Below are 15260 nucleotides of genomic sequence, written 5' to 3' on the forward strand. Positions count from 1 at the left end.
TGGGGTAGCAGCAATTATTACGAAAATTATTGTCAATATACCGAAAACGGATATAAGTGTCATTGATTTTCTGAACTTATGTAAAATTGGTAACTAGTAAAATAGTAAGTAGTAAGTAAGTAACAAAGCATATAAGACTTCAAGCTTACTATAAAACCGGCGAAGTGAATTGACATAATTGCGCTGAATCCAGATATAAGTAGTTCCGGGTTACTCGTAGCACCATCACGCCCTTGCATTGGAATAAAAGTCTTTAAAAAAGCAAAAGTCAGGTAAGTGTAATACCAAAAAGGTAAAAGTTGACACAATAAGTGGATGCAAATGAAGTAGTCTTTTCCTAAAACATTTTAGAGGATATGGTTACATAGTTCTAATATGCGAAATTATATGTCGAAGCATGTTTACCTTTGCATATAAACTTGGCCAAAATATTTAGAATTACTGATATCGCGTAAAAGAATATTGCAATCATTGGAAAGAACGCTGAACGTATACTAAGTCCAGTCATCAAAAGACATATGAAAACCAATATAATGCAATGGGCATGCATAAAGAAGGCTATAGTATCATTAAGTTTTAAACTCGTCTACAAAATTGTGATGGATTAGTAATAAAGGAAATTTTTGATTTGTGCTAATGTGGTTACTATTTTTTTTGTCCAGTGTATGTAGAGTGCAGGTATCATACTCAATGTGAAAAACATTGGGCAAAAGTATAATCCAAATATAAGCCACTCTTCTGAGTACCATGCTTGTGTCAAACCCATAGTGTCAACAATAACTCCAATTAGAATTGTTACTCCCATAGCTACGGAGACCGTAAGAATTTGAACTGCTATGATTATGGAAAATTTCATATAAACATGCTTAGCCGATTCGATGTATTTTTCCTTTGTAGTCATATATATTGAAACGCATATTGCGATCAGAGCACATACGGACGATGTAATGTTAATAGCTATTCCAGTAGATTCTTTGTAGAATATCATAAACCATCCAAGATAATCGTAGAATATTGTGTGTCCTTCAGAATAAATCTACAAAAGTAGATATAGAATAAGTTTATCAATTAGGACTACATATTGTTACCTCTGTATCTTGCATTTCATCCGCATTTGCTAATGCCCAAGCTAAAGCAAGTATATTCTCACCGGTGGTTTGATATGTTCCTCTTTCAAGGTTTGTAATTGTGTCATATTTCGTATGGTATACATATCCATTTAAAGTGTGAGCCATATCCAATCCGGGTATATTTCCATAATCACGAAAAACACGAAAATCTGTATCCGATGGTATATAATTGTTTTGAAAGAGTTCTTCTGCTAAAGTGGTTGCATATGGATTAGGTGCGCTTCTACTATAATACTAAATATAATATTATCTAAAAACTGTTTAATTTTGCATTCTCAAATTGGTACAATATTCACCTTCATTAACCAAGGATGATTTGGGCCAGTTTGAAAAAGAACTTCTCTTCCACCAGAACCAGCTGAATCAAGATTTATGAGTGCCCTTTATATATTCATAATAATATTTTATAACATTTATAATAGTAACGTCACTTACTTGCAAAACGGAGCCCATTCATGTTGTGTAATAAATGCATGTGATCCAAGTAATCTAGTTTCTTCGGCACCATTTAATAGAAAGACAATTGCATTTTTCAGAGGTCTTTCTGCTATCGAAATAACTCTCAAAGTTTCAAGCATAATTGCAATCATGACACCAGCATCACCTGCACCTGGAGAACCCATTTCGCTGTCAAAATGTGAATTTATTAAGAGAAAAGATTTACTCTCCGAATTTTTGGCAGCAATTTTTACTGCTATATTTGTGACGTTATTGTAGTTGATGGTTAAACGGTTTAAACGAAAATCTCCCGAAGCTTTTTGTACATTAACGTCTATATTGTATAGGTCACTACGAGAAGCATTTTTGATTTTACTTATTTCTTGAAGTAAATAATTTACAGCAGTTATTTCATTTGCAGGTGATCCAGCAACTTTTACGCCAATGGTGGCTAATCCAACCAGCTGGGCATGTGCTCTTTCTCCAATAAACTGGTCGGTGTATTTATCTTCATCTCTTATAAATTTAGTTTCAGGATAAGAATAGAAACTGGGAATCGTTGCTATATAGAATAGCAAATACCATACAACGCAAAATACTACTGCCAAGTAATATGGATGTTTTTTATTTTTATGAGAAATTGATTTTTCTTCTTCTAATAATGTCATTTCAGTTAAAATTCTCTTTTTCTCTCTTTATATACAAATTTAATTCAAAAATTCAAACAAAAGCTAGCGTTAATGTAATCTTAATTTAATATTTCCCGCTTTTGGGACTATAAACCGCTATAAACTAACGACACTTTCATACTGAGATATAAAAGAATGTTTCGTTTCATTATTTATACTCATTTTAAATTCTTATCAATTTAAACCTAATAAACGTGAAGAACTGTGATACTTGATAGTACTACTATTCACACAAAAACGTACAGCTAAGCAGAATACTTGTGCAGTCCTTAACAACAACAAATTAAAATAACGATAAGACAAGACCGAATGAGGTGGGCCTCTTTTATTTTTCGCGAACAATTATATTTTTTTTGTCTTTTAAAATAAACTCAATTTTATAATACTCTATTTAGAAATAATAGGTCTCAATTAGCGATAGTTGCAACAATTGAATACATGTTTTCACTACAGATGTATAATTAAATTTAAGTGTTTATACTACAACAAATCAATTAGCGAATACCAAAATTAAAAAAAACAACACAAAGAAATAATCTATCACAAAAAGTTTTAAATTATGAATTATATAGGATTGACTAATTTTTTTACTAAATTTTATTTAATTGAGAAATCATGATTTAGACTATAATGGTGCTATTTTGAATCAATTATCACGAAATTTTTGTACAAAAAATGCGACTAATTGCTACACTATTAACTAGTTAATAGCAAAAATAGGTTGTAAATATGTGTATAAAGTACTTTGAGTAGATGTACTTTAGAACTATTTGTTAAACAAATTTTACCTATTGCTAATGATACTGAAGACAAATTAAATTATTTAAATAATTTTGTAATTTTTGTAATATATCTCTTTCTATATTTTTTTAAATCGATTCAATTTCTGAAATTGAACACCAAAATCTTTTAATTACTTATGGATAAGATTAAATTTAAATTAAAATGTCATTATAAACTATATTTTTAATCACGGCAATCGGAATAAAATATTTTACTATTACCCTAATTAAAGTGTAGTGAGCATTCACATACTTGTGTAGCTGACTTTATATTAACATTCCATTCTCCATATTTTGTTGGAATGTTCATGCCATGGGAATCGGACACCGTATTGAAGACTACAGAGGTGTATATGATTGCACATAGGTGCAGCTAATCCATTATAACTATTAACGATGCACGTAAATTTATTTTTATAAAAAAATTCATTCAAAATTTGAATATCAATATTAATAAACTTTTACTTTTGAAGCTTTCTACACACAGTGGCTCAAAGATATAAAGCAAGTGTTTGGAAAAAATTCAATGATAAAACCAAGTAAATGTATAAAAATTATGCTATTTATTTTTAAAAGTATATTTAATGTGCTTTTAGTATTAGTTAGTATTTTTTAACAATATAAATATATACTTTTTTTTTATTTATTTATTTTTTTTATTTATTCCATTGATATTACAACTATCATAGATATCTGGTAATACTTTTAACAAATGAAAATTTGGGAGTTTCAGTTATCTTAAATCATCATTTAAGATTACATGTTAATGATAATGATTCATTTTTTAACAATTTAAATATATACCTATTTGAAATGAATTAATTATAATAGAACACCTTATGAAAAATGCCACAGATCTATTGTTACGTTTTAAACCGAATTTTCTTTACATTCTTTACATTGTTAACTCCACTATCCATATTGTAACGGCTAAAATGTTATCAACTTAAACATTTTGTGTTTCAAATCTGCGGGTATGATTAACTACAGAAATCAACAAGGAACACATTTCACAAATGGTACACAAACACACACTTGAATACATTAAATCGAAAGACGCCAGTTCAAAAACCAACTCACCGAAATCCACCCCGCAAAGCTTTCCCGAAGAAAGCTTTTCTGCCAAGGTGTGGAATTGGATTAAAGCTTAAGCAAGAACAAATCCCAGCTTCCACATGAGTGAGAAACGGATATTCGCCATAAAGCTGAACTTTCGCTCGGTGCAGTGCAGAAAAAGGAGCTTTGTCAATGGTCAATGAACTTCGATGCATTAACGGAGAGCACCGTCGATCGTTGTTGATATAAAAAGTGCGTGCACCTGGTAGAGGGTCTCAGACTTAGATAAATAGATAGATAGTTCCCGGACTTAGATAAAGATTGAGTGCAAGTACTATGTTAAAATGAAAGTGCTATGTTAAATTAATTTTATTAAATATAATTTTTTTGAACGAAAATTCCATGAGTGCAAATAGATTAATCTACATAAGGTTAATCTACATAAGCGGTGTGAGAGGAATCGGGAAAAAGTGAGGTAGACAACTGAACTGAAGGTAAGAAGGATTCAGCGCTTAAACAGTAATTGAATCTAGATCGCAGGAAGTGTAACAGACGTGGCTTCAACAGGAACGTGTGTCCATACTATAATGTCGGAAACTGAAGGTTAGTAACCTAACGTCTCTGATCCTTGGACACATTATGGTGAATAGTGAAGGGCTTGCTGTCTTCATCATATAATATAACACACGTTGCTTTAACAGTTGCGTGTGTCGGTGTTATATCGTCGGATTTACAGGATCGAGTTCTGATCAGTTCGGTTTTCGGAAGTGACAGAGTCTTATTAAACATATATTCTTGTGAAGATCTTAGTGACGGCTAAGTAAACCCCTCGCTATACGAACCACAGAAAAAGGTTCATTACAATATCACATAAGATACCAATTTTCAATACATACTTTTAAAAATAATAGAAAAAAATGAATTGAGTTTCAGTTTATATAACAGCTCCAATGTACAGTCATTTGGTTTCGTCAATTCAAAATCCAAATTGCATGAGACTATTTTACAAAATATAGAATCGTCTCATTAAACCTGTTATTGTATGTAGTTCAAAAGGTCTTTGATATGCATTATACTTATTTTTTAATATTATGTATGTAAAGAATATAGAAATACACAAATTAGTGCATTATTTTTTGAATCAGCAACCGTTGTGTACTGCATAGAAATATAAAATTTATATAATTACACAAAATTCATATGTATATACATATATCAAGCTTCAAAATAGTGTGAAAAGAGAAGAAATGCTTGTACTTTCACAATAATTAATAGGATGCTTTTGGATATGTCCAGTTTGATGTCGTTTTGCATTTCTTACTAACATTGCGAAGGTTCAGTTGAGTTTCTATTATTACAATTAATTTTGTATACTGCATAAAACATATCATTCACCTTGGCACTATCCAGCTACTCCACTATTTGCAGTCATTCTAAAAGACAGATGGACATCATTTACATTTTTTCAGTTCTTTTATCAGTTTTATTTTGAAGTAAGTTATCAAAAATATATGTATATATTAAATGGAGTTTTTGTTTTTTATTAAAGTTACATATACATATATATATATATATATATATATATATATATATATATATATATACAGTGGCTCACAGCTTATTTCGTGCAAGCAATATTTTTGTAGATTTAGTCGTGAAAATCCAAAATTTTGTTCAAAATAAAAAATTTTAAATATGCAACTTTAAAGAATGTTTAGTTCTTATTATAAAACAAAAAAAAAATTTAGCAAAAATATCAATATTCAAGAAGTTAAGTGAACAAAAACAAACATACACCAAATTCTGACCTCACAGCTTATTTCGTGCAATACATTTTTTTTTAGAAAATTAATCATTTTTGGCATAAAAAAGTGAATTTTAGTATTTAGTGGAATAGTCCTTTTGTTTAATTACTGCCTCCAACCCTGAACGCATTGAAATAACTAATTTTTGAGTATATTCCACTGATATTTTTTGACATTCCAATTTTAAAGCAGCTTTCATACTTTCCTTGCTATAAATGTTATGTTTTCTTATGTTAGGTTCCAGAATATGCCATAAATTTGCTATGACACTAAAGTCAGGTGATTGGGGAGGTGTTTGGATGATGTGTGACCAATTCCCAACAAGCCAAGTCTGCACAAGACCCGACTTGTGCTTCAGATCGTTATCCTGGTAAAAACAGAAATTGTTAATTATGCCTAAATATTCGGCACTTTTATGCAAATTTTGCTTTAATATATTAAGATACACTTCTTTATCCATTGTTGATTTTATAAATTGTAGATTACCTACTCCTGCCGCTGATTTACACCCCAATACTATCATATGCCTGCCGACGGTTTCGCATGCAGTTTACCAAACACCACCTGTACAAGAATAGTTCTTTCTGAAACGCAGTATTTTTTGTCAATTAGAGTAAATTTGATCTCTACGCTTCAGATGGTATATCATATGTGAAATACTATTAAAAATACGCCAAATATATCACATACTAAGCTCCAAAAAGAAAATTTATATGGCACAGTTAAACACGGTGGCAAGCATGTGATAGTATTGGGGTGTAAATCAGCGGCAGGAGTAGGTAATCTACAATTTATAAAATCAACAATGGATAAAGAAGTGTATCTTAATATATTAAAGCAAAATTTGCATAAAAGTGCCGAATATTTAGGCATAATTAACAATTTCTGTTTTTACCAGGATAACGATCTGAAGCACAAGTCGGGTCTTGTGCAGACTTGGCTTGTTGGGAATTGGTCACACATCATCCAAACACCTCCCCAATCACCTGACTTTAGTGTCATAGCAAATTTATGGCATATTCTGGAACCTAACATAAGAAAACATAACATTTATAGCAAGGAAAGTATGAAAGCTGCTTTAAAATTGGAATGTCAAAAAATATCAGTGGAATATACTCAAAAATTAGTTATTTCAATGCGTTCAGGGTTGGAGGCAGTAATTAAACAAAAGGACTATTCCACTAAATACTAAAATTCACTTTTTTATGCCAAAAATGATTAATTTTCTAAAAAAAAATGTATTGCACGAAATAAGCTGTGAGGTCAGAATTTGGTGTATGTTTGTTTTTGTTCACTTAACTTCTTGAATATTGATATTTTTGCTAAATTTTTTTTTTGTTTTATAATAAGAACTAAACATTCTTTAAAGTTGCATATTTAAAATTTTTTATTTTGAACAAAATTTTGGATTTTCACGACTAAATCTACAAAAATATTGCTTGCACGAAATAAGCTGTGAGCCACTGTATGCAGTTAGTAAACTGTGGAGTAAAATAAAATTTTACATATTTGTGATGAAGTTGTAACCTTATAACAGTTTTAAAAGTTGAGTTTTTTTTTAGCTTATCTTGCATAAGCCAATATAGTTATAATATGAATTAGGTTGAAAGATACAAACCAAATGTGAAGCATAACTATTTCATATATGTATATAAAAGTATTTTCTTGTTATTTTCTTTTATAATGGTTTTTATGATGTACTCTTTCACCTTTAAAATATATCGTTGAAGACACATTATAACCAGAACAAAATTTTTTATAGAATTCTTCGAAGTTATATGCATTTATAATTATTTCATTCTATGCATTATTGGCAGAATATACCGTTTTGATCGAAAAAGAGATTATCGAGTTCAAAGGATGTTATATAACTATACTTTAAATACCTGACTTCTATACAAGAAATTATATATTCATATAACATTATCAGATCAAATTAATAAAGAATATGTATAAAATATATTATTCAAATTATACATAATTTAAAAAAATTACATATAATGTGTAAAGATGTTTTTTCTGTATTTAGATTTAACAATTTGGGAGCAATTGATATGACAATATAAATTAAATCTACCTTATGGTCGTTTTTGATTAAAATGCAAGTTTTTAGAACCAAAATCTTATCAAATTATTTTCATGATATTTTTTTAGGAATTCTTTTTTTTTTAATTACGGTCGACATTATAAATAGCGAATAAATAATTGATATAAGGTATTTAATAAAATAAATTTAATGTAATGGATATCAATCCAACTACTACAAATAATATAAAAAATTTTGAAAGTTATATTTTGTAAGGAATAAAAATACACAGAAAGATTTTAATAACGCAATAATGGGATATAAATAACGTAATTATAAAATTCGAAATAAAAAACAAAATCAAAGCATGTAGCAATCATAACTCAAAAAAAAAAAATAAATGCAAAAAATTAAATAATTGAATTAAATACAAATTTATAGATTTTTTACACATATTGCTTTGCAATACAAAAGAATCATGAATCGATAACAGTTATTTTATAATTATGTATATAAACTGTATATTATTAAAGATAAAAGACTAAATACATTTGACCATTTAATTACAATAGCGATAACAATAAGTGTTTTTTTTTACAATTTTAATGTTAAGTTTCAGTATTAAATGTATTTATTTGCAGCCCATAACTACTTAAACAACATCCAATCTTAATAAATTCTTAACAATCATATATTAAAAGAAATTATTTAAAAATTTGATCTTATTATTTAATCAGAATTGAATATTTAATACATACTTTTTAACTTAAAACATTATAAAAGAATATTTTAGAATTGCCAAGTCTCATAAGATGCAGGCCAAGCAGTGGCATCAACGTACTTAGGAAAACTACTAAGGAATTTCTTAAAATCTTTTGTTAACATGTATTCATGATGGTTCCAATGCCCACTAACACCGATTTCAAGGATTAGTTTACTCCAATCTGCTGACGGCCTCTGAAAAAAATTATTAAATAGTATCTATATTAATTTATGTATAAACGTTTCAAATATTTCTAATAAATGGTAAATAAATTTCTAAATCAAACATTCATAAAAACAAAGCGTTAAAATTAGTATGCATGTTGTTTTATTATATAGAATATTAAATGAAAAAGTACCAATAGTTAGTATAACTTTTTGAAATATATATAACATATGTGATATCTGATACGCTTACCTCAAATTCTATCCAGAAATTTAGTGGAGTACCATCTACGCCATAAGAAAAGTAAATAAAATATGGTGGTTTCCAGTTCATACGCAAAGGAGTATAGTGGAAAGACCAATTTACTATATCAGCATCGTTCAGGGGTTTTATAAATAAAGCCATGTGGTCGGGACCACTTAGTTCAAATTCGTAACGAATTTTCGTCTTCGAAATTTGATTTTTAGCATTGATTTTTATATGTGGCATATTGTCAAAAGTAGGCTCGGGACCAGGTATCCACACACTTGATGCTCTATAAAAAATATTTATCGATAAATGCAAATACTGCATAGAATAAAAACAAAAATTATAAAAAAACAAACCTGGCTTTGTGCCAACGATGATTATAAAGAGGTAATCCACAAAGCATCTCTCTCTGACAATCAGCCTCAATATTTTCAGCAAGTGTCATATTTATAACCTTATCTGCAGTAAGCATTGGTAATGAATATTAATAGGAATGAAAATATATTATAGAATGTATACTTTTGACTGAATATGTACGTCTATCTTGCGGCATAATAAAGTAACCTGTTTCAACTCTACGAACTGCATTATTAGGATCGCGAAAAACTCGTTTTGTATGCTAAAAATTTAATAATAAATTAAACAATTTATTGGAAAACGATAAGATAAACGTACTAATACTGAGAATCTCTGCACGTTTGTTTCAGAGCGATACGGAAATCCAATATGTGTTGCGGCTACAATTACAAATATAAGAGTGACTACAAGCAATGAAGATATAATAGTTTTTGATTTCTTAAATAGATTTAGAACTGGAATCTAAAAGAAAAAAATTAAAATTTTTTTACATTTCAATCTAATAGTCAGATTCATTATATAATATATTGTAAATTTTAATCTTTTTTAAATGAATGGTTAATTGCTCTAGCAAAGAGCTTAGTCACTTTGTTACCAAAACCAGTCTAAATAGAAAAGGTTATGTATTTTCATATAGAAAGCGTTTGGTTTAAACAAACATAATTCTATTAAGTGCATAATATGTTTAAAAAAGTTATGCCATTCTATAAGTCTATTTGTTTTCAACTAATTCGAGTAATTTTTTACTATTACGAGTATAACAATAATTCTGGTCCCACGAGTATTTAATATCCGAAACATAATAAACACGAGATGTTAAGGTTTTTTAAATAGATTATTAAGATCCATAAAATAACTACAATTTTATTGTCTTCAATTAACTAATGTAAAAATCTGACTTTTAATTTAATCATATGGTAATTCTGTTTATGTGTTCACGAACTCTAATTTACAACTAATGCATATCATTAATAATTCTTAAAATATTCAAAATATTGAAAATATTAAAGTTACCATAAATCCACCGGTAAGAATTCCAACGCCTACTGTAAAAGCACAAATTATAAGATCAGGATTCACACTAGCTCCAAAACGTCCGGTCATAGGAATAAAAGTAACAAAGAATCCATGTGAAAGATATGAGTAAAATAGAAAAGGTGGTATGCCAAATATCATATGTGGAATTAACCACGAAGTTGCTAAAGAAATATATTATATATTAAAGATTATTTTAAATATAGATATTTTACAAAATAGTTACGTCTGTTATGCAGTTTTGTCACCAAGTTAACAATTAGTCCTGTCGTGTAAAAAAGTATGGCTAACATAAGCATAAAAGCTGAACGTATTTTGCATACTGTCATCAATAATGTTAAGAATACAAGCACTAAACAGTGGCAATGTAATAACAATTGTACACTAAATCCAATTGGGAACCGGTCCTACAAAGAACATAAAATTATAAAATGTAAAGCTTTTTTATTGATTATTACTAATTATCTATATAATACTTACATCCTTTGACATGTTAAAATACAATGCAGGTATAATTGCGAAACCAAAGAACAATGGACAAAAGTATAAACCAAAAATCAACCACGAGTTTGTAAACCACGACATGGGCATGTGCATTACATCCATCATTACTCCCATCAGAAAACATAATGCTGCAGCAAAAATAACTGCAACTGCCTGCACTCCAAGAGTGTAAATAGAGCGTTTAAGCACCTTATGAAATTTAAGTCCGGTAGCGTTTGCCATCATTTTAAACGAGTACAAACATGTTATAATAGCAGATATTGAAACAATTACATTAAGTATTGTTCCCTCAGTCTCAGAATAAAACACTAAAAACATACCCATTACATCGAAAAATATTGTGTGACCTTCTGAATATTTCTATAAATAAACGAATAAGTAATTCACAGTTATTGAGATATTATAATACTAAAATACCGAAGTATCATCAAGTTCTGGAGCATTAGCTATTTCACGTACTAAGGCTAATACATTGTCTCCAGTATTTTGGAATGTTCCACGTGGAATGATTTCAGGGCGATCATATCGTGTGTGATAAACATAACCGTTATACTGATGAGCCATATCAAGACCTTAAAAAATTGACATTTAAACAACATATTAACACAATAATGTTTTTATATTAATAATAAAAAAAACAATAAGAATTGGTGCACATTCTTATCAGAGGAGATATTTATATTTATTTAAATTCGATTCTCATTTAAATTGGTTATTATTGCTATGTATTTTACAAATTGTGACAATTTCGCTTTTGAATATTTTATTTGTTAATTAATTTATAGCACAATTCATTGGTTCAATATTAATAATTAAGAGATTGTTTACCTGGAACTCGACCATGATCGCGGAAAATACGAAAGTCTGTATCTGAAGGAATAAAATGACGCTGAAACATTTCTTCTGCTACAGTTGAAGCATAAGGATGGACGATAGCTCGTCGATAATGCTATTATACAAAAAACGTGTTCCTTACATAAATAAAATAATAAATACTATAATATTAACCTTCATTAACCAAGGATGATTTGGACCAGATTGAAAAAGAATTTCTCTGCCTCCACTTCCAGCTGAATCCAAATTAATTAATGCCCTTAAATAAAGCAAAATAAATTTATATTTTTAAGTTTATTTTAGAAACTCACTTGCAATTTTTCGCCCATTTGTGCTGAGTTATAAAAGCGTGTGATGCTTGTAAAGGATTTTCCTCGGCGCCATTAAACAGAAAAACAACTGGATGCCTAAGAGGTTGCTTTGATTTGATTAAAACACGTAATGTTTCTAGCATTATAGCTACCATTGTACCTAAAATTTAGCAAACAGTATAAGTTGTATTTCCTATTAATAATTTCACATATATTATTTACCATCGTCACCCGCTCCTGTCAAAGTAAGAAAAAATAATTCAATAGTTTATTTAATTAAGCGAATAGCTACTAATAACATACCTGGTCCTCCGGGTACTGAATCGTAGTGACTGTTAACTAATAAATACGATGTACTGTTTGTGCCCTTTGGGCTAACTTTTATTACGAAATTTTGAATGCTTTGATACATGTTTACCATTTCCCAATGTACATAGCTACCAGATGCGACTTGAACATCAGCTTCAATTTCATAAGTGCTAAGAACTTCACTTCTCAATTTCTGCATTTTGCTCATGAAATACTTAACCACCCCTTGCTCATTCGCAGCGCTACCTACAACGCGAGGTCCAAGCTCAATTAGATTTTGTAAATTAATTTCGGCGCGCTCTGCAATAAAACGATCTGGATATTTTATCTCATCTTTAATACTAAGTGGTTCAGGTAATCGATGAAACGCTGGTACAGAAATGCTCCAGTACAAAAGCACCCAAAAGCCAAGAAATGCCGGAGCCCATTGCCATTTAATTTTGTTCTGAGTAACAAAAAATTTTTTACAACCGACCTGATAATTATAATATTTATTAATAAGTAAATATTTCTAAAATATTTTTCATATATATATATATATATATAAATTGATTGAATGAGGGTGACGAAAATTAATCTAATCTCGGTATTTAACTTATGCGTAATCTATAAAATCATATAGTCTAATGTGCGTATATATGTATGAAGTAAATATATCAATGAACACTCTTTGTACCTTTTAATTTTTACAAAGAATAAATAAAAATCATTAATTTAAAATCTATGACAAAATGAATAAAAATAAAATTTATGACAACTTGTGGTAGTCGGACCTAAACAGTAGCTGAAAATATTTGGAAATTTATCTATCGTTAAATTATTACGGGTATATTAATATTAGATATGAAAAATTATATTAGATAATTATAATGATTTTTAAAAAAATATATAGATTAAAAAATTTCTGGTTTGAAAACCATTTATTACTTAATAAGTACTAAGAATTTGTTTTTTAGTTCAATTCCTGACTGATATTTGAATTTCATTAAAATAATATATATAACTTTAAAGAATATATAAGGATGACTAAATATGTTAACATTTAAGAGTTTTTATTTCTATTTTCGACTATTTTAAAATAATGACCACATATTGATTATATATCTACAAACTCAGACACATTTTGATGGCTTAATCTGCAGACATAAGCTGGTAATTTTCGTTACAACAACAAGTATAATTTACAGTAATTTAGAATTGAAAAATGAATAATTTAATTAATTAGATTAAATATTAATTAACACTATATATTTTGAACTTTAATGCTGTCTTTAGATACTGAAACATTTATTTGCTGTTAGAGAGAAAATAGAGAATATAATTTTTGGGTTATTACCTCATCGCCAGTTGAGCGCGTCTGTCTCAGAAGTGGATCTGTTGTGTGTGGATCGGCTGTAGGTGTATTAACCCGCCGTCGAATGCTTTTGTTTGTATCCATTTGAGCAAAATAAAAATTAAAAAATTAATTGAGCATTAATTTTATACAAAGAAAACTGTTAGCTAAGACCATCAATCGATGGCAAACAAACTATTCAACTGATATAAATTTTTCTAATGTTAACACCATAACCCAATGGACATATTAAATAAAATGGATTTGTGTGCCATATCTTATCTTATTTTCGGTTAAACGTTGCTGACACCCGCTTGCGGCGTATGTTCTATTTGTATTATGCAGGTGTGTTACTGAGCGAAGGTTTTATTTGTATACATATTTTTGAATTTAATTAATTTTTTTTTTACCAGATATATGATTAAATTTTGATAAGTACGGCGGACTAGTTCCAAAACAGAACAAAACGTATACAAGACGAAATAGGTATAGTTAACTAACATTGAGCAATTTGAACACATCTGAACATGTAAACTATAAATAGCCTTTTATTTACTTCTAAGTAGATTTAATTTCAATGTCTTCTTAAAAATTGTTTGTCACTTACGGATCTTATGAATATGCAAATCAAAATAAAACAGAAATGTCTTCACCATTAACTCTGCTGTTTACTTTTGCCGGGCATTAAAAATCACCGCTTTCACTTCTGCTGTATGAAAAGTAAACAACTTTAATACCTACCGTCTTTGTACAAGGTACATATCGTACTTTTGTATAAATTTGAATTAATTCTTTTTTATTTTAACTCAAATAAGACTTCAATCATAACACATCAAAAGGTAAGCCGCAAAGATGCGCAATTTTCTTAAAGAATCCAATCACAGCTGATATTCTGATAGTCAGCCATATGTTTTCATTTTAGTGTTGCAAAATGTTGAAAATGTTGAAAATTTTGAGCAACAAACAATAGTGCTGTAAATATACAAAATATATACAAAAATATATATATACAAAAATATCGGTGTAAAATAAAATTAAACGGTCCTTGTTTTGAAAATATGTATACAAATCACAGACTACAATGGGCACAATTAAAAATATTTAAAACAAAAAACTATGATGTATTGTTAGATGAAAACATTTATATGTTGTATATGCCAAACATTGCTGTGTTTGTAGCAATGCAATAATAGGCAATACAATTTGTTTGACAATTCACGAACGACAAAGTAAAAAACAAATTGATTGGTGATTTATCATAATTGATTCATGTTGTGCTGATTCACTACTGATTAATGAATTAAAAACCTGATCGGCTAGATTGTATATTTACTGATAGGTGGACACTACCTATAGTTATATGTTTATATAGGTCTCAACTATACGTTAAAATAGCGGTTTAACAATTTTCACAAATATATTATTTATATATAATAATATTTTTATGGCAGAGCTGTTCTAACGAGTTTCAACG

The 15260-nt window shown here is 28.9% G+C and overlaps 2 protein-coding genes across 2 annotated transcripts in view; both read right to left on the reverse strand.

Annotated features, from left to right (window-relative positions):
* LOC119675147 (endoplasmic reticulum metallopeptidase 1-like) overlaps positions 1-2236 on the reverse strand; it is a 3928-nt gene extending 1692 nt beyond the window's left edge. The window contains exons 1-7 of the mRNA XM_038086336.1: positions 1566-2236; positions 1427-1511; positions 1089-1364; positions 647-1036; positions 406-586; positions 150-337; positions 10-93 (exon numbers count right to left, since the gene is read on the reverse strand). Coding sequence (XP_037942264.1) covers positions 10-93; positions 150-337; positions 406-586; positions 647-1036; positions 1089-1364; positions 1427-1511; positions 1566-2236 — 1875 coding nt within the window. The remainder of the gene's footprint in view (positions 1-9; positions 94-149; positions 338-405; positions 587-646; positions 1037-1088; positions 1365-1426; positions 1512-1565) is intronic.
* Positions 2237-8646: 6410 nt separating this feature from the next.
* LOC119682904 (endoplasmic reticulum metallopeptidase 1-like) lies at positions 8647-14663 on the reverse strand. The gene is made up of 16 exons (XM_038096444.1): positions 14528-14663; positions 13790-13874; positions 12448-12928; positions 12367-12381; positions 12145-12304; positions 12008-12092; positions 11828-11948; positions 11417-11571; positions 10976-11359; positions 10722-10902; positions 10475-10659; positions 9779-9922; positions 9623-9722; positions 9460-9562; positions 9107-9389; positions 8647-8883 (listed from the first exon to the last, which is right to left on the reverse strand). Exons 1-16 carry the CDS (start codon positions 14545-14547, stop codon positions 8716-8718), a joined length of 2670 nt encoding a protein of 889 aa, XP_037952372.1. The 5' UTR covers positions 14548-14663; the 3' UTR covers positions 8647-8715.
* Between the last annotated feature and the right edge of the window lie 597 nt (positions 14664-15260).

Source organism: Teleopsis dalmanni, chromosome 2 (genome assembly GCF_002237135.1).
Source record: "Teleopsis dalmanni isolate 2A chromosome 2, ASM223713v2, whole genome shotgun sequence".
Classification (NCBI taxonomy): Eukaryota; Metazoa; Arthropoda; class Insecta; order Diptera; family Diopsidae; genus Teleopsis; species Teleopsis dalmanni.

What these genes read in the sequence shown, in the direction of transcription:
- LOC119682904 (XM_038096444.1), bottom strand. Translation starts at nt 14,547, where the DNA reads ATGTACCTTGTACAAAGACG. An exon ending in ATCATCCTTGGTTAATGAAG is followed by an intron (nt 11,949 to 12,007) that starts GTTAATATTATA and finishes TTTGTATAATAG; the next exon opens with CATTATCGACGAGCTATCGT. An exon ending in TTCTTACCGGTGGATTTATG is followed by an intron (nt 9,923 to 10,474) that starts GTAACTTTAATA and finishes TTTTTCTTTTAG; the next exon opens with ATTCCAGTTCTAAATCTATT.